The following is a 19,578-nucleotide window of genomic DNA, read 5'->3' on the forward strand; positions in this document are numbered from 1 at the left end:
TACAGACAGACAAGTTACATAAGAGGCAACACAATCAAACAGATGCGGGAAAGTTTCATTTCCACGGCAATCAAAGAAGTATAAATGAAGACCAAGGAATCACTTTGTTGTCATTAAATTAGAAAAGTAAGATATGACTGTTATTAACATTAAGCTCATCATTTAAAATAGGCCTGTTTATATGTTACTGGTAGCAGTGTAAATGGCTATTACACTTTTAGTAAAGAAAATGATTTAATGTAACAAAAGCCATAAAAGTATTCATACTCTTTGACCCAATAATTTCATGTGATTTATTATGGCAATAAAGTCAAAGGAAGAATAAAAACAGACATAAATACATACATTTAGCATTTTTTATAAGAGTAGAGTATTGAAAACAATTGAAATATTCAACAATGTAATGGTACATTATAATGTGGTCACTAAAAGTACAATGATAAAACCATGTAGAAGCATAGAAAAACATCTTATGAAATGTTCAGGGAAAGACCATAACAAAAATGCCACCTACACTATGATCACTACTGGCAAAATATTTATACAATTAGACAAAGACTGGAAGGAAACAGATAATAAAGTAGGTACATTTGGTTGAGGGAATATGGGGAACAATTGTATTTCCTTTACTGTAGTAAATGTTGTTTATGTAATATAAATAGGCAAACCTTCACTGTTTCCTTTGCCCACCTGCCCTCAAATTCTCACTACACGAATCCCTGTGACCTGCGGGTGTGGAGAAGAGGAAAGTCCTCTCTGAAGGGTCCTGTAGCCATGGACCTGCGTGTAGAGAGAAGCCCTGGGGGGAAGCCCAGGTGCTGCTCTGGAAGGTGAATGCTGCTGGTACCCAAGTCTCCTGAGCTTAGTGGGGTGTGGAAAGACCAGGGACACTCATCTGAGGTCTACACTGGGGGCTGACTATGACCATCCAAAGAAGGCATTCCTCAGGCGGCCTAACCCAACTGCATCAGGCAGCATGACTCCCCAAACCCTGGGCAGCACCAGCAGCTTACATGCTTTCACACTGACTCAGGGCAAGAGGATGTGGGGTAAGGGATAACAGTGTTTTAAAATCTCTAGGGGAAACAATTTTGCAAGCATGTCTCCCATGGCCCTGTGTAAGAAACACGGAGCCAGCTAGGCCCAGCCCATGCTAATGGCTACATTTTCATTTCAAGACCACCTCAATTGGAGAAGGAGTTTGCCATCCCAATAAAGAGGGATGTAAGCACCCTGTGGCTGAAAGTTTGTTACTACATTGCAATTGGGGAACTGGTGGGGTGCGGGGTGGGGGGGATTCAGTTCAGTCACAGCTCATTTATTTTCATTCTCACTGCCTGGAGCCAGTAGTTCCAATTAAAAAGTAGGGGGAGAGGGAGGGGAAGGCAGGTGAAAAGGTTGGGGGGTTAGATCATCAGGCCACTGGAACACCACCAATAAAGGCAGGCATCATCCTGGAACAAGGTCATTTAATCGCTGATGCTTTAGCCAGCAAAGTGGAAGCCTAGCAGGTGGCCTCTAGACTCAACTGCCAGCAGCACTGGAAGGGGGATAATCACAAAAATCTCTGGGAAAATGGGGGAGGACGGGAGGGACCATTGCTGGGATATGTTCTCAACACTAATTCACAACAGAGGAGTGTAAATTTCTTCCCTTGAAATCTTGTGTAGCCTCTCACTGGAGAAAGAATAGATATCAATAAAATTTTTAAAATCGCTCTGTGGGACTTCAGCTGCCCCCGACTCTGGAGGCAAATGGTGGCTCTGGCTCGCAGGAGCACAGGGGCCTGGCAGGGAGGGGCACGGGGCTATGTCTGGCTCTGCCATTTCCTGCAACCCCTCATACTTTACTCCATCTGCAAAGTGGGGACACACAGCACATGAATGAATGTGCCTGGCACTTGGGAAATATTAGCTCTTTTATTATTTCACCCAGAACAATAGTGTGGTTAAGGGTTTGGACTCCAGAGTCAGACTCTGGAGTCCAATTTCAGTTCACCTCCCCCACTTACTGGCTGTGCAGCTTTGGGCAAGTTCCTTAACTCCCACTGTGCCTCAGTTTCCTCATGGGTAGGTCAAGAGCAATGCCTACCTAGGAGGGAGTGCTAATATTCGGAAAGCACTTAAAAGAGTGCCTGCTACCAATTGAGTGCCACGTGTCTGTTAAGTGAATAAATACTACAGTGACTATTCCTACGACCTGGGCGTTCAAAACTAGGCCAAAGGCAGAGATAAGAAGCAGCAGACAGACCAGTGTCAGCTTTAAGAACAAATCCAGAAGAGACTTGCAGAGATAACAGCTTTGAGCATGAAGTTGTGATGAAGCAATCAACTTTTTCTTTGAAATCCTCACCTGAGGACATGTTTATTGATTTGGGGTGGGGAGGGGGGGACAGAAAGAGAGAGAGAAAGAAACATCGATGTGAGAGAAACATCGGTCAGTTGCTCCACCACACACCCTGGTACCCTGCCTGGGGATCAAAGCTGAAATCTAGGTATGTGTCCTGACCAGGAATTGAACTGAACCCACAACCTTTTGGTGTTTGGGACAGGATGACACTCTTACCAGCTGACCCACTGATCAGGGCATGAAACAATCATCTTTTGATTCAGTTTAGGGGCAGGGCTTTCCCAGGGGCCTTCTCCATGTGGACAGTGTCCCCTGGGTGGCCACAGCTGGCAGGGCCTATGCTTCCATATTACCATGCCAAGTGTGCTCACCAACAGCCCCACTGAGAGCGGGCAGAGGGGAGAGGGTCAGAGGTCGCCTGGCTCCAAAATGGTTGCCACAGAAGGCAGCCCCCACCCCCGCAGGCAGACAAAGGGAGCCCCCAACCTGCCTTGGGGGCTGTACATCTCAGTGTCATGCTGGCCATTGTGGCCAGCTCTCTACAGCTGGATGAGTATGTCTTACACACGTGGGCCCCACAGGCGGCACTGCTTTCAGGAATGCTTTCTTTGGAGGGACACCTGCTTGGCTGGACTGCAGAGCAGATGGCCCGAGCCTCTCAGATCCCCGGCTTCCAGCGCCAAGGCCGGGCCAGCATCTGCAGTCTGTGGGCCTGGCGCGGCCCCTGCCCACAATAGTGCAGTCACAGCCCAGCCCCCACCAACCATCTGCTCCAGGGCAGACCTTGTGCCCTGCAGAATGGAAGGATAATTAAAACAATTATGGGGGCACACCCAGGGCTATTCTTTTCCAGCAGGTTGCTGACCTGATCTCAGCAGCTTTAAGCAGAGTTTTTTGTTTTTGAAAGGGTACAACCTAGCAAGTCCAGAGAGAAGAGGAAGGAAATTTTCTAGAATAACAAAGCTTCCCAAACAAACTGAACCATAGAGTCCATTTTACAAGAGTAGCTAAGCAAAGGAAATCTCTGAAAAAAGCAACAACAACAAAAAAAGACAAACCCCAAACACCCCAAATTGGTTTAGAAGAATGCTTATGATTGAAACTGTAGGACTTTTAAAAACACAGCATCTATGGTGCTTTTAACTAATAGTCCTAAATATTTAAAAGCCACACTCTGGGCCAGGTACTAGAAACTAAGTGTGCCCAACAGGCTGCTGTTTCTGCAGGGACACACTTCCCGGGATTTTGGGTCATTTCCTGCTCTCTCAGCTGTAAAGGCAGAGTGAGCAATGGAGGACCTGACGGCCCAGCTCCTAACCTGTCTGTTCTGAACCCAGGCACATGCTGCTCAGTTGTGGAGCTGTTGCAACTAGAATGCAAATCAGTTCCTGAGACAGATCCTGTATCACAGTAATGTACAGTCCAAACCTATGTGTCCCTATTAACCAGTGTCACCCTAATTTTAAAAAAAGGCAATTAAAAGTTACACGTCAGTGCTGGGAGTAACAAGAATCAACGTTGGCATGATTTTCAAATGCACACATTTAGATGAGTCCTGCTATGTTGCCAAAAAGCCTTCGGCGTGTGAAGAAATGCTCAGTTTAAAAGAGTGTTAGCCTTAAACTTCTCTGACAAAGGTTGGAGACTGGTATTGGTTCACTGAATTTTAAAGTCCTAAAGGAAAAAGATTTTTTCTATACATCCGCTCACGGTATCCAGCTCATCAGAGTTGCTCTCGGTGGGTAGCGAATACTGCTTTTGCATTTGGAAAACATGTTAACAGTGTATAATTGGAAAATGTTATTGTTATCGTTAAAATTGCCTTGTTAATTTTTGATTTGTTGTCTGTATCATTTCCTAGTTAGAAAATAAATACTAGAAATTGGTGACCTGGAAGTAGATACAGGTGGGGGCTGACTCCAAGGGAACTGCCCTGGGATCAAGCCAGAAAGACTTTCCAGAACCGCAAAGCTTGAAAGACATCTTATTAGCTTTGAAGGGTCTTCTTTATATCGCTTTCAAGTGATCTACAATTGCAACTTGGATGAGTGTTTCTTCTCTGAGAATAGCCAGATGACCCAATCAGACTGAAGAAATATAAAGGGAAACATGGGAATTCCACTCATAAACTGTATCCTGGTGATGTCACATCATTTGATGGAAATAAATGGCAATAGTAATAAAGCTGTCTACAGACCATCAAAGTCAACGGCCAGGATAAAAATGTAATGGGAGTGATGGGAAAACAGGTTCATTTCCACCTCAAAAGCTCTTAGCAGAACTTCTCTCAGTTCTTAAGATGTTTGCTCCAGAATTCAGTATTTACTCTATACCATGTAAATGAATAATTCATAAAATTTAACCACAAGGTTTATGCATATATGAAAATGAACATAAGGGGAATGAATATAAGTCAGTTTCACACTTCTTGAAGAAGTTTGATTTTTGTGTAGGGTAGTAAAATCAGTTTGTTCTTTTTTTTTTAAGTTTGTGAACCCCCACCGGCTCCCATCCTCCTACCCGCCAGTCCCAGCACAAAGACGGTGTGCTTGTCCATTCTTGAGTGAAAAAAGCAACTGGCTTTAACTTTTCTCCCAGGTCCTCGCTTAAACTGCGTGATTCTGGCTTTCACTATTATTGTCTACAGTTGAAAAAATAATTGTTTAAGCCCTCTCGCACTTGATAAGCATCTTGCTAGGCCTGGTTTATTCCTGGTGGAGGAAAACACTTAACAAGGTGTCCCCTGTTTTCAACGAGGGCAGAAAGCGAAGTGGCGCTGCCCCAATTGTGTGAGTCGGACAACCTTTCCTGCCAAGGCTGAGTAACACAGAGCAGGACTGAGAATTGGCTTTGTTTTTCCGCCCCTTTCCACCTACCCCCAGAAGAAACAGGAGTGTAAAATTCAGGTCAGTTCAGTAGCCGCAGCATATACGCATATAAAAGGGGGGAAATGCACTCTTTAGAAACTAAAAACTCACTTCTTGTTTCTTAATGAAGTGAAGCAAAAATGACTGACGACAACCAAAACCTTCTCACTAATCACACCTTACGGTGGAATCAAGAATGCGCCCTTTGTGAGCCTGGATTAATTCAGAATAGAATGCCCAGTAGAATTGCCTCGAGTGAAAATGATCCCATGAAGAGAAAAAAAAATCACCACTTTCCTTTCAATACCACCCAGAACGAGAGGTCAGACTCCCAAGGGATCCACTTGCCAGAGACGCACACCAAGTGGGAAGGTGGGTGCCCACTTCAGGAAACCCACCTGTCCTGTGTGAGTCAGCACGTTCCGCCGCAGGGTTTCCAAATGCAGTTCTGGAATACACCTGTCAGTGCTGAAAACTTAGCAAGATAGCAACGGTCCTTCCCTATGGAATGGCTTTATGGGCTTGTAAACTAAACTTGGTAGGGGAGGCATGCTTAGTAGCTAGGTTAGATATTTCCTGTTTCACCAGGAAAGAATCAAATGGCCTAAATAAAGCTGGGGGGTGGGGATAAGTGTGTGGGAAGGGTAGGATGAAGATGATTAAAATGTTTACAATTTGCATTAGGGCATTAACATATGTGAATTGAAATGAAAGTTGAACATAATCAAAAACACCTTGTAACAAGATTTATTCTGGTATATTCTATTCGGGGGACGAGGCCGTGGTGGTGGAGCATGTCACCCCCTAGTAACCATGTGGGCCCTCACCCGAGGCACCAGATCACAACGGTGCACCATCAGCAGTCACAGTCACGAGAGGAGCACCAAGTCACTGCACCTAATGAAGCCTGAAGCTTCGTGTGGAACTCACATTAAAAATAAATTTGATTGCTTGAAAGCAGTCTATACCAGCATCACCCTCACTTCCTCACTTGTCTCTGCATTTCTATGTTTTCTTGTGTGGGAAGGGTGGAGGTGCAGGTAGACTGCAGAGAAGTATGATTACTGAGAATCACCTAGAAGTTTAGTTATATGTATGGGAGTAGACCTTCCATGGAAAGATGCAGAACCACTAGCCCAGGAGCCTCAGAATGAATTGTCAATCTGTAGCAACTCCCCTCCTGTGGAACAACCCTAGGAAGAAGGGGGCAGGGTAGATTATTGTTTAATCCCTGCAGATGACTGTTTGCTCCCATATCCCCCCAGGACGAGTTTCTAGAAGGAAGGGTGCCACTTCGAGGACAGCTTTTATAGGTGCTTGTGGCACCATTCCATCCCATTGCCCACCTCTACCCAAGTCCTCAGATAAATAATTATTTGATTCAAGCTAGAGCTAAAATTCGTCTCCTCATGGGTAACAGCAACTAGACTTCCCCTCCATTTAACTTCTGACAACAGTTACAGGCCCTGTTGCCTTCATCAAAAAACTCTCAAGTCACCCCAGGAACCACCAGGCAGATCTGAGAGCAGGAGAAACTGTAGCCCAAAGGCAAGCTCAGATCCCACCTGCCCCTGAGCCAGGATCCAGGAGTCAAAGGAAACCGGTGATCAAAACCAAGAAGGCCTGTCTCCAACTCTCCATCTGACTGCTCCTTATGAAATATTCATGCCAGCGGAGACCAGTCCTGCTCTCTCCTTCAATATTGCCCGGTGGTGCTGAGATGTATGAGCCACTGATAAAAAAAAAACACACACAACCGAAGAATAAATTCTTAACACCCAAGGGCAGGAGACCAAAGGGCCTCAGGCAACCGAAAGGGAGAAAAAAGAAGTCAACGGTACAATAAAGAACTCCTGACAGATTCTGAACTCTTCATAAATTAAGAATAAATAAATCCCACAGGTCACTGAGAATTTTTTCCTCTCCAGAGTCCCCACTTAGAGGCTACCCTAGAATAGGAAAGATTACCCAGCACTCTGGGAGACCTAAACAGCTTCTGTAGAAGGGGCGAGGGTATTTCTAGCACAAGCTGCCCAGAGCGTGAATTTCTGTTGGCCAGCCGAGTCGAGGCCCCTATGAAAACTGGCCAGGAAACAGGACTGCTGTCTTGACCCAACAGTACGCAATAAGACTGACACCCTGATGCAGCTATGCCACCAGGCTGCATGCATCTGTGAGTGTGACCTACTATCGTGATTACCGCCTGAAGCTGGGACTGGCCTTCCTTACTGCCAACAGGAACATCAAACATGTCACGTGAACCTATTAATTTTTTAAAGTGATGAATCGATTTAAAAAACTGACAGGCTCAATGCAGCTCACAGATCACTTCATTTTTAAGCAAGAAAGCAGCTAGAGGAGCTTTGGTTTGAGTCCATATTCGGCAATTTAAAAAGACAGGGTGAAAGGTGCTGCCTGGAACTCCTGGAGGCTTTCTGGGGAGGGATGTCACAGGCTATCAAAGTGAGTCAGGAGAAGTCCTCGGGGGAACAGACCATGAGAGAAGTGACCCCCTCCAGGCCTCTATTAGCTGTTTTGGTCATGGTGAGTCCTGGAACACAAAAGTTTCTGTATTTAGCATCAAAAGGTCACACCCGAGAGGTTCTGGAGAGGTCAGAGAAGCTCAAGTCCATCAGGGATGAAAAGATTCTCCCAACATACCCTTCTATTAAGATGCAAGTAGCAAGATTTTGCCCAGACTCAGGCCTCCGCTCTTCATTAATACATGAGGCCAGAGTCTCACTTTTTAAACAGTAAATCTCACTGGAAGTCAGTGGATAAGATAAAACAAGGCTTTGAGAAATATACTGCCAGCAACAAAAGCAGTTCTGCCCAAGAACTTTCTGTGTGTTCCCAGGTGGTAACTAGAAACTATCTTATTAAAAACTAAGGAATCATTTAATTTCTTAGCACCATATAACAATGACTTGGGTGTTAAAAATAGTTGGAGAAGGAAGATACTAGACTTAAAAGTGTTCTGGAAATAACCAAAGCTAACCTCCTAAAATGCTGAGACATATTTTACCCATTTTTTTTTTTCATAAAGAAATGTCTCAGATACATTCCACACCACTTAGGGTTATTAAACAGACTTTGTATAATAAAATGATACCCTTCCTGACAGCAAGATAAATATTACAAACATTGCAATAACCAAAGTGTGCAAATTACTTGTCCCCCTCAAACTGTATATGTAAAAATTTTATGCATGTGAATGTATGTGTTTTATTGGGGGAAACAGACTAAATTCTCACAGGGACCCACAAAAGGGTCTGACATCGACCAAACCAAGACGGGAAGTAGCCTCTGCCTCAGACCACCTGGTCCCCAGGGCTGTGATGTTCTAGGCAGCGTTTTCCTTCTTGCTTCTCATGGCCTTCTCTGTTTTCAGTTGTCACTTCTCTCCCACACTACTCTTAGACCTTTTCTGCGGTTTCTCTCTCTCTCTTCTCTAGCTACATTTCCTCTTCCCTTTTGGCTCACCTTTTTGACCCTGCCTCTTCACTTCTGGGGTGAGAATAGGTATTGCTTGTTTTTAAAAAATGGTGCAACCTCTGACTGGGAGATCAGTCATGGGTCTTCTAAATTGCAGTACTTGTGGCTGGTTTCATTTCTGCTCAGTACTTGGGCCCTTTTGTTACCTTTGGGTTTGTGGGTATTCTGGAAAGTTGAGGATGCTAGATGTCTGATTGCTGGGGATGTGACTGGAGCAAGCTTCCTGCAAATTGCAGTGAGCTGAACATTCACACACATGCCCCAAACCAGCCTACCATCTACAGACTACTTTCAGAAAGTTGAGGCACTTGGCCTCTTTTCCAGCTTATATTAGTATCTGAAATGCTCGCATCCCCAGGCTGAACTGGGGTGTGCAAGAAATATTTAGAGCTTGCTCAGCATGGCATTTTCAATCACGTTCTATAAATGGCATGCTGGTAAATGAGACATAAAGAAAGAATCAAGAAAATGTGACTGCTTCTCCTTTACTGGTACATTATGGCAACATGCAAGACGAAAAGCAGGGAGATGAGGGAAGCAGGCGAACCTGACTGTTGGAGAGCCGGACGTGCCCGGGTGCCCCGGAACCAGGAAGAAGAACCGTAGCAACTGCTGAGTGCTGCGACAAGAACCAAATTTGAAAACTGTGCCCCCACCCCAAAAGATAAGATGCCAGCTCTCAAAGCCCCTAAACACATTGCTTTCATTTCCTACCTGTCATGGATGCTGCTTTATAGTTTGGGGTTGGGGTCCATTAGCTTTTTATACAACTAAAACCGTCAGGGTCAAGGAGGAGAGATCTATTTCCTAAAAAGTTATTAGAAGTGGCAGACACCAGATAATCTGAAAATAACTGAATCCAAAATATACAAATACAAAGCATGCACAGAAACATTAACTCTCCCAAAGCTGAAAGGGATGAAAATATTCAAACAATAGAAAACATAGCCTATTTATCCAAAAGGCAAGTAATAAGATCATCAAGGAGATGGTAACTGAGAAAAGCCATTCACTCCCTCGGGCCTCCTGTCTTTGCACTGCGGCGATGGGGGTATCCATGGACACCCACACCAGCAGCCCACACGATGCGCCTGTCCGATTCCTTACCTCATTGCGGTCACTGGCCGGGATGTGTAAAGGCCTTGCTTCTTCTTCTTCTAGGGGCTCAATCACTGTCACCTCTGCAAACTCCTCCACAGATTCTTGAAACTCCGGTAAGGACCTTCGCCCATAACGCTTCCCGCCTCTAACATATTTGGGCTGAGCTTCTAGCGGGCAGTCTGGGCAAGGAGACAAGAGTTGGGGCCACATTACATGACAATCTCAGCCCTTAGTTGATTCTCACAGCCGCCAGACGCAGCCTCTTATACCAGCCCCAAAATAAACCACCACCATTCACCAGTTGTGGTAGACGTGGGTGTGTGGGAGCCACCAGGGCAGATGCAGAGCATAGCTTCTAATTCTGAACGATTTCACTGCGCCCGAGTATACCTCTGCATGTGATGGGAGAGAGGCAGCGCTGGCAGGGAGGGGTTCGACATAAAAGTACAGAATGAAGATCAGGACAAAGAAGGGGTTGTGATGGTTTTGTTCATTAAGCTGGTGTTTTGCAGGAAAGGGAGAGGGAAAGATCAGACTAACGAAGAGGCACACTAGAGGAAGTCTTGGAAAATCATGATAAAACAAACACTGTAGCAGCACTGTAAAGTCAGTAGCCACACCAGTGAGTCTGGAACACACCCCTCTTGTACCTCAGTGGCTCCTTTGCCAGCCATCCCACCTTCTGGTCTATCAGTCAAGCAGGATGACAGAACAAAGGAGCTCACACCATGGGTTTGAATCAAACAATGACAGTTCATCGCTTATATGAAACCTGGCATCAAGAGCTCATTATAAAATTAAAAGCTGGGGAATAAAATAGCAAACATGAAACTGCATTAAGAAAAATGGTGTATGATGTTTTTTTTTTTCTTCTTCAAGAGCTTCGGTGTCATACAAAATAAAAAGAATTGTGTACAAGGAGAGAGTCATCTCTTGACTTTAAAGAAGGACTTCAGCATTCTGACATAACACGTCGCAGGTTCAACATTCACCACCAGCACCGCCACCACTGCCACCACCACCGCTGCTGCCGCCACCGCCACCGCCACCAATGCTACAAACTAACCTTTCTCGACAAAGGATTGCTTTGAAGCGGTAAAATAAATACTTCACTCCATGCAAATGTCATCTTAGATACAGGGTTTGTTGGGGTTTTTTGGGTGGCAACTTGCACAGAATTAGGAGAATAAAATACCCCATTACATAAAAAAGACTGGCAACGCTTTGATTCTTATCATCCGCCCAGACATCATGTCTCTCTGGAGAACATAAATGTGTGTTCTGTTTGAACACGACAGCCCTAACAAGATATGTCTGAATTCGGGCATGTAGATTTGTAGATGATGTATGTACACATACCAACAACATGAAGATGGTTGATTAGATAAGAACTAAAAGAATAAAACCTTTTCTTTATCACCACTGAAACCATGTCAGAGGTTTGCCATTACTTGGTCATTTCCCTGGAAGGACGGGTGACCCTGCTAGACTAGCTCTGTCCCCTCCCCGCACTGCCTGTCCTCTAGCATAAGCTCAGATTTCGCAGATGTGGTCAGAAGCATCCTGAAAATGCTCAGCAAAGCTCGGAGTGAAGTACTTATGCTTGCTCTATAATTTCCAGCCATATTTATATCCAGCTTTTTAAAAGTCCCAGCCAAGTCATTGTATTAGGTTGAGCGATTCTCTTACAGGAAGTATTAAGGCATACAAGATTTATATTGAAAATCACATGCATATTTGAAGGTACCTTTTATCAGAAGAGAGTGTGTCAGCTTGTGAGTATTCAGGATCGGCCCAGACACCCGAGCTACTTGTTGGCAGCTGACACCCACAGATGCTAGTCAGATAAGAGGCAATGCAGAACCATCCTTAATTTATGACACATTCTTAAATTGTACCGGAGACAACAAGATACACCATTAATGATGGTGGGGGCTTAGGGAAGAGGGAGAGGAACATGGGACTTTCCCCGTGCGTGAGCACAGCCACAGTCTGGAGACGGAGAGGGCAGAGGAGCCCTGAATGCATGCTGCACCTTTTCCGGAGGAAAACAGTGTGGGACAGAGCAACCATGTTTTTTCTTAAAAAACAACAAACAAACAAACACCACTGTAATTAATCCAAAACCCACCTGCAGATGAAATGGGTCCTCAGTGGTAGCCACAAAACAGTTCTTTTTCTAAGCAACACAATGTAGCAGGTTGCGAACCCCTAGGAACTACGTGGGGTTTAAGTCAATTTATTCACTTACTTATTTTTCCCATTATCAGAACTTGAAAATTTTAAAAATTTATTTTATTATTGTAACTAATTTTGAGCAAACTTTAAGATTGTTTCCCACAGAATATACATACATTACAAAGTCAATTTTCAGAGAAACTTATTAAAATGTATAATCTTTTTGGAATACAGATATTAGCACACAAAAAAGATAAATGGGGAATTAAGGTTTCCTTGTATTGAAGGTCCCAAATTGTCCACATGACCAGTGAAGACTCACACTAATCACACCAATTGAAAAGTCATGACTCAGACTCACTCTCACCTGTGCCTCTCTTATTCCCAGCATCAGCATCATCACACGACAAGGAGGGAAAAGACAGCAAAAGGGGGTCCAGAGAGAACACTGCCAATAGCCACTGCTGTGCTAAGTACCTGAAACTCTATTATTTTCCTTATCAATCTCCATTGAGCCTATAGGAGTCCATGGCCGCAGTCCACCAGGCAGGAGGCCTCCATGGGGATTTCAAGACACTCGCACACATCCAAATTAAAGAACGCCTTACCCCTTTCCTCACCACGCCCAGTGAAGGCTTATAAAACTGCAGACCTGGGTCAAAATTTATTGGCTGTCTGAGTACATCCAGATGTAACTTACATAGTTCCGGGTTTCCTACTGGAACGATTTTATCTATGGGTCATTTAACTTATTAAGAAATAAAGTATTTACATCTATAGCTCCCTTTAACAGAAATGTAAGTAGCTGTTCCAGTCATGAGCTCCACAGAGAGATGGGAAATGCCAGTGAAATGAACAAAATCATAGAGGAGCGTGTGGTGCTTTCAGTATTTTATTTTTTCGAACATGTATTTATAATTCTGCCTGGACTGGCAGGCTTCTAGGTCATTTTCCATTTCTCCTATTGGTCATCACTATATACAAGCAACAGTGGGCTTTGAAGGACAACAGACAAGCCCAGAATGCCTAGAGGAGTCTTGGACTCCGCCCCGGACAGCTTATTATGAGACACACCAACCCAGTGAGGTGACGTGAGGCAGTCCTGCCTGACCTAGTTTGGATGACCTAGGCTTTATTCCATTAACCACACACTTGGTTTGATTCAATTTCCTAAAGGCTGCTGGAATAATATGGAAGCAACTGACAGTCTTTACAGAGAAAGTGGGCACAAAGGAAAAAAAAATCTACTTACAGTTCAAAAGACATAAAACAAAACAAAAAACCCCATTCCTTCTCATCTTATAAATTAAACAAAATCTGGATGCTCAGACACCACATTCTTTTAAAAAGTTGTTAGTATTTCTTTTAGAGAGGGGAAGGGAGTGGATATGGGAGAGGAACGCTGACTGGCTGCCCTCCCTCCACATGCACAGCGACCTGACAGCCCGAAACCCAGGCAGTGACCTGACCAAACCCGCGACCTTTCTTTTGCTTTGCGGCAGGACAACCAACCAACTGTGCCACCCAGCTGGGCAGACCCCACATTCTTTACTCCATATCTCATCTATCCCAAGAAGAGGAACTCCAGACCTGTGATAATAATGTTCACTTTCCAGAATCAGCATACACCACCATACACATGCATGACTTCTGACCACAAAGTCTTGTACTTATAGTAAAAGAACAATCGAAATACAGTGTCAGTGAGAATGACCCTCAGGGGATAAGCTAGCTGCAGGCAGGGAGAACAACTGATACCCACCCAACCCTCCCTGACACCCTTCTCCCCACCAACCCCACTCCCACAGCCACAGTGTGATGCAGAGTGCCACTCTAGAGCAGCCAAAGGCAAAGCAACAAGGACCCAGGAGGAAGCTGAAGTAGTTCCTTGAAAGCCTAAACACTATTTATTCAATCAATGCTCTCTTTGCAAAAACACAAGCTTAAGACCTGGAATGAAGCAGCATCCACAGCACATACATGGGAAGTTAAAGAGGAGTTTCAGAGACACACCACTTAACTCATACTTATTGAGCACCTGCCATGGGCAAAGCACCACGTTGTACCTATCGAGGGATAAGATGAATATTTTATCATTTTTTAATCCAATTTCCATGTTCCTAAAAATGACCTGAGAATATTTCCAAGATGAAGAGGACAGCCCTGCCTTTGTAGAGCTGATATTCTAATTTTGGAATTGCTTGTGCCGAGAGCCTTGCGCTCTGCTTCCCTTCCCGTCCTGTTCAGTCAGCCTGGGAAACTGCTCCCAGAACTGCACCTCCTTGCAGAGGACCTCAGCAAGGGGTACCGCCAGTCTGAGGCTCTCCAGAGTACAGTTCTGCCAAGCTCACAGGAGTTCTGAAGTCTATCTCAAAATAAGAAAGCAAATATGAAGTGCAGGCAAACCTCAGGACAAGCACTCCAGAAGCTTTCCTGGGAAAAGGCAGTTGTGCAACAAGTGAGGACCCCTGCAGCCCACTGCTCACCCCCACTTCTTTGCCTACTCTGACCATGCCATTACACAGGCATTTCATACACAGGGAAAATTCTACAGAGAGAAAATGGAAGGAAAGCATCAAAGACGAGACCAAGACAGAGAGAGACTGACAGAGACTGACACATAGAAAAGCAGACAGAGATGGAGAAAGACAAAGAGAGACAGACTGAGACAGAGAGAGAGGAGGGGGTGGTGACAGAAGATGGGCAGAGACCCGAAGGCCTGTGGAGAGCAGAGTGGAGGAAGATCAAGAGGAACAGGTAGGGAGGGGACCAGAGCTTAAGAAAGAGTGTGGGGAGGAGCAAGGAGGAAAGAGGTGGAAGAGGTGAGCTGCAGCGGTGGAAAGAAAAGAAGTGAGGTGGGTCTGTCCCAAGGACGGGAAGGGAGAAGAGAGGCCAAGAGAGATTCCAACGCGACCCGCCACTCCCTCTGCCTCCCAGCATGCTCCCTGCCTCTGTGGGCGGTTGTCAGGAAGCAGTGTCTGGGATCAGGCCACAGGGCTCCCCAACTACTCCTCTCTCTTGATGCACATGTTCAGTTAGAGCTTTCAGGTCCTCCCTGGATGCAAGGACATCAGCTCTTATCAGTCTCAATGATGAATCTTGCTGGAACATAGCTGCTTCCAGACACAAAGGTAATGAAGGTGGCTTGGAATTTCAAAGGTTAGCATCTCACAAGGATGTCAAGGAGGCAACCAACCCCCAGGGGTGACTGGTCTGACTCCATGGTCTATCTTAGCCCTAAAGCAGTTGAACATAGGTCAAGAGAAAATTCTTTTGAGTAGATCATGATGATGTGATTATTTCTCCAGCCTTCTCCTGGAGGAGCTGGGAATCAGGGAGAGACACCCACATGGGGTCCCAGAACAGGAAAGTCAGGGACAGCCTCACAGCCCTTGATTTGACAACAAATTTCCCCAATCTTGTTTGACCTCATTTTTCGTAGTGGGTGAGATTAGTAGCAAATGCATAGTGACATTATCCAGTCCATCATCTCAGAAACCAGAGCTGGCTCCGCCTCATTATTGCCCTCATTTTCTCTTCCTTTATCTCAGCAACAGGCTGATGTGAAAGGGACACGCTGATTCTCTAAGATTCCTTGTAGAAACCAATCATCGTCTGTCTCACATTTGGAAAACTTCTCATACACTGAGGTTGAAATAAACTTACAACATCAGCAGAACTCCTGAGTAAACGGTTTCATTATAAAAATTCTCACCAGCCCTATTTATTTAATTTTAAAGAACATGAGTATTTTTTGCACATACCCATATATTTTTAAAAATTATTTTTTATATATTTTTCATTAATACCTTTTTTTAGTATATCTATTAGATATGTTTCTAGAAGTGGAATTTTGGGGTTAAAGTTGTGGGCTTATTTAATTTTTTTTGAATATTTTATTGTTTATGCTATTACAGTTTTCCCAATTTTTTCCCCTTTGCCCCTCTCCACCTGATCACCGCCCCCCCACTGCTTCAGGCAATCCCCACACCACTGCCCATGTCTATGGGTCATGCATATATGTTCTTTGACTAATCCCTTCACCTTCTTTTAACCAGTCCCTCCCTTCCCCCTATCCTTTTATACAGCTGTCAGTCTGTTTCATGTTTCTATGCCTTTGAGTCTATTTTGGTTGTTAGTTTATTTAGTTCATTAGATTCCACATAAAAGTGAGATCATGTGGTATTTGTCTTCTACTGACTGACTTATTTCACTTAGCATAATAGTGTCCGGTCCATCTATGCTGTTGCAAAAGGTAAGAGTTCCTTCTTTTTATGGCTGTGTAGTATTCCGTTGTATAAATGTACCACAGCTTCTTTATCCAGTCATCTACTGATGGGTAATCAGGCTGTTTCTATATCTTGGCTATTATAAACAACACTGCTATTAACATAGGGGTGCATATATTTTTTTGAATTGGTGTTTCAGGATTCTTAGATTATTTTCTCAGAAGTTGGATTGCTGGATCAAAAGGAAGTTCCATTTTAATTTTTTGAGGGAGCTCCATACTGTTTTCCAGAGTGTCTGCACCAGTCTGCCTTCCCACTGACAATACACTAGGGTTCCCTTTCCTTGACATCCTCGCCAGCACTTGTTTGTTGATTTATTAATGATGGTCATTTTGACAGGCATGAGGTGATACGGATCAATGGAACAGAACAGAGAGCACAGAAATAAACCCACACCTTCATGGTCAATTAATATTTGACAAAGGAGGCAAGAGCATACAATAGAGTAAAGACAGTCTCTTTAGTAAATGATGTTGGAAGATCTGGACAGGTACATGCAAAAAAATGAAACTAGACCACCAACTTATACCATACACCAGAATAAACTCAAATGGATAAAATATTTAAATATAAGTTGCAATACCATGAAAATCCTAGAGGAAAACATAGGCAGTAAAATTTCAGATATCGCATGTAGCAATATTTTTGCCAATATATTTCCTATAGCAAGGGAAACAAAGGAAAATGGGACTATGTCAAATTAAAAAGCTTCTGCACAGCTACAGAAACCATCATCAAAATGAAAAAGGAACCCACTATATGGTAGGAACATATTTGCCAATAATACATCGGATAAGGGTTTAATTTCCAAAATATATAAAGAACTTATATGAGTCAACACCAGTAAGACAAACAATCCAATTAAAAAATGGGCAAGGGACCTGAATAGATACTTCTCCAAGGAGGACATACAGATGGCCCATAGACATAAGAAAAAAATGTTCAACATCACTAGCTATCAGAGAGATGCAAATTAAAACCACAATGAGATATTTATATATTTTTTAAAGATTGAGTTTTAGTTTAATAGCTGCTTAGTCTTTGATTACACGAATACGTTATAATTTGCCTAACAAATACATTGCCACATATTTATGCTTGATATATTTGTTCCCTATTTTTTTAAATTTTATTTATCTTTTAGAGAAAGGGGAAGGGAAGGAGAAAGACGGAGAGAAACATCAAATGTGTGGTTGCCTCTCATGTGCCCCCTACCGGGGACCTGGCCTACAACCCAGGCATGAGCCCTGACTGGGAACTGAACTGGTGACCCTTTGGTTCATAGGCCAGCACTCAATCCACTGAGCCACACCAGCCAGGGCTGTTCATTATCTTAAATGACTATTGTTATATATAAATCTTTGTGCACATCTGTAATTATTTCTATAGTATAAAATCTAAGAGTAGCATTGATTAGCCAAAGGCATTTTTATAGTTTTTGGTACCTACTGCTTTACCTGACCACCACTGGGCATGAGTGTTTCCAGTTCCCCCTGACCTCACAAACTGACTCCCCACACCCTCCTCTGTTGGTGGTGGTGATAGTGGTAGGGGTTTTATTTTGCTTTTAATTTGTGGAGAAATGTTCCAGTCCTTATTGTTAGCATCTTTTAGGTAACAAGGGAACAGAAGACTAAGGGCTTCCTTATCTTACTCAGCCAAAGAGAGGACAGCAGAACACGCCTGTTGAGCCACCTGTGTATAATAACTCCCAAAATGTAGGAGAGCCTGGCTCAAGGCCTCCGAATAGAGTTGCAAACACAAATCTTCAATCTTTGCAATTCGGGATCAAGTCCAATGTCTGTTCATCAGGCTTGCTTCAATGCAGATTAGCTGAGTGAATAAAAGGCATCTGTGTATTATAGTCAGAACTTCCTCAAAATATAAGGAAAATAATTAAAATTAAGGTGGGATCTGGAATTAAGAACATTTACTATGAAAAAACCCCCCAAAACACAATCATCAGCACCAAAACCATGCCTAGCCTTGTTTTTCTAATGATTTGGCTTTTCCAAATACACATCTTTTCCCCTCACCAGATAAACAAAGGGAAGATATTTTACATTAACCATATCAGGGGAGAAAGAGACTAACTGCATTATGCTAACACTGACTGCAAACAAATCTAATGCAAGATGCATCAGATGAGGACGCAAACCTCTGGGGAGCAGATACAGACAGCACGTTGGAGCTGACAGCCTGCGCCAGCATTTCCATCACAAAAACCCTATAATCCAAGGACGCAGCAAATTGAATAAATGACTAATAATTAAGTTGTTGTCTCTTCCTTATTCCAGGAAAATAATTTAAAAATTAAATTGTACATGTAGATATGAGGGAGTTATGCCACTGGCCACGTTAATCAGTTTGGAATTTACAAAAGATTCCCTACACCCACAATCCATTTTTCTGCCCTTATCTGAATTTCAGCATTTTTTCATCATATTTTTGTATTATTGTGGTTATGTTTACTTTTTTAAAGAAAACACTCTCTCGTAAGATTTAGAATCATAAATATCAGAGTTAAAAGTATGCTGGAAATAATCTAGTCCAGTGCCTCTAATTTTAAAAATAAAGAAACTGGCCCTGGCCAGTGTGGCTAAGTTAGTTGGAGCACGGTCCTGTAAACCAAAATATCACGGGTTCGATTCCTGGTCAGGGCACATACCAAGGTTGTGGGTTTGGTGTCCAGTCGGGTGTGTATGAAACAAATGATTAATGTTTCTCTCTTTCATCAGTGTTTCTCTCCTTCTCCCTTCCCTTGTCTCTCTAAAATCAATAAGCATGTCCTTGGGTGAGGATAAAAATAAATAAAAAGAAATTGTACCTCAGAGAAGTTATAAATAGCTAAACCCAAGCTATGGAAATAATGACTTAACTCTACCTCCTCTCAAATACTATTATAGCTTTGTATTTGTATTATTTATATATAACTGCCTTTTATTAGGGTTACATGAAAGTGTGTCATGTACTGGGCATTTCTCCCTAGGAAGCAAAATGCTCCAGTGTCAATGTATGTTAGGTAAAATCTTATAGAAACAGGAGGCTAAGTTTTTTCATAAACTTAGATAAGGTCATTTAGATATCAGAAGACAATACAATGAAATCTTGGAGCAGAATGAATTTTTAAGTATTTTTTAGTACAATCACTTTTAAATGCAAAGTGACCACCAAGACCACAGAGGCCATGGCGTATAAGGCCGCCCAGTTAGAAGGGCAGATACAGCATTTCATAACTGCTGAATCAAGGCTCTTCCCCCCATATCAAGCTGGCTTTTCTATATCATGATCTGGTACAG

The 19,578-nt window shown here is 43.3% G+C and overlaps 1 protein-coding gene across 11 annotated transcripts in view; it reads right to left on the reverse strand.

The window, feature by feature from the left end:
• Window positions 1-19,578, reverse strand: part of NIN (ninein) — a 97,212-nt gene that overhangs the window by 52,204 nt on the left and 25,430 nt on the right. For 8 of the 11 annotated variants that reach the window (XM_036009897.1, XM_036009908.1, XM_036009924.1 and 5 more), the window contains 2 exons: window positions 11,560-11,649; window positions 9,819-9,991 (listed from right to left, as the gene is read on the reverse strand). In XM_036009897.1, the coding sequence (XP_035865790.1) occupies window positions 9,819-9,991; window positions 11,560-11,649 (263 nt within the window). The remainder of the gene's footprint in view (window positions 1-9,818; window positions 9,992-11,559; window positions 11,650-19,578) is intronic. The other 3 variants (XM_036009947.1, XM_028505580.2, XM_036009945.1) reach the window with 1 other exon arrangement.

The sequence above is a fragment of the Phyllostomus discolor genome, chromosome 1 (assembly GCF_004126475.2).
Source record: "Phyllostomus discolor isolate MPI-MPIP mPhyDis1 chromosome 1, mPhyDis1.pri.v3, whole genome shotgun sequence".
Lineage (NCBI taxonomy): Eukaryota > Metazoa > Chordata > Mammalia > Chiroptera > Phyllostomidae > Phyllostomus > Phyllostomus discolor.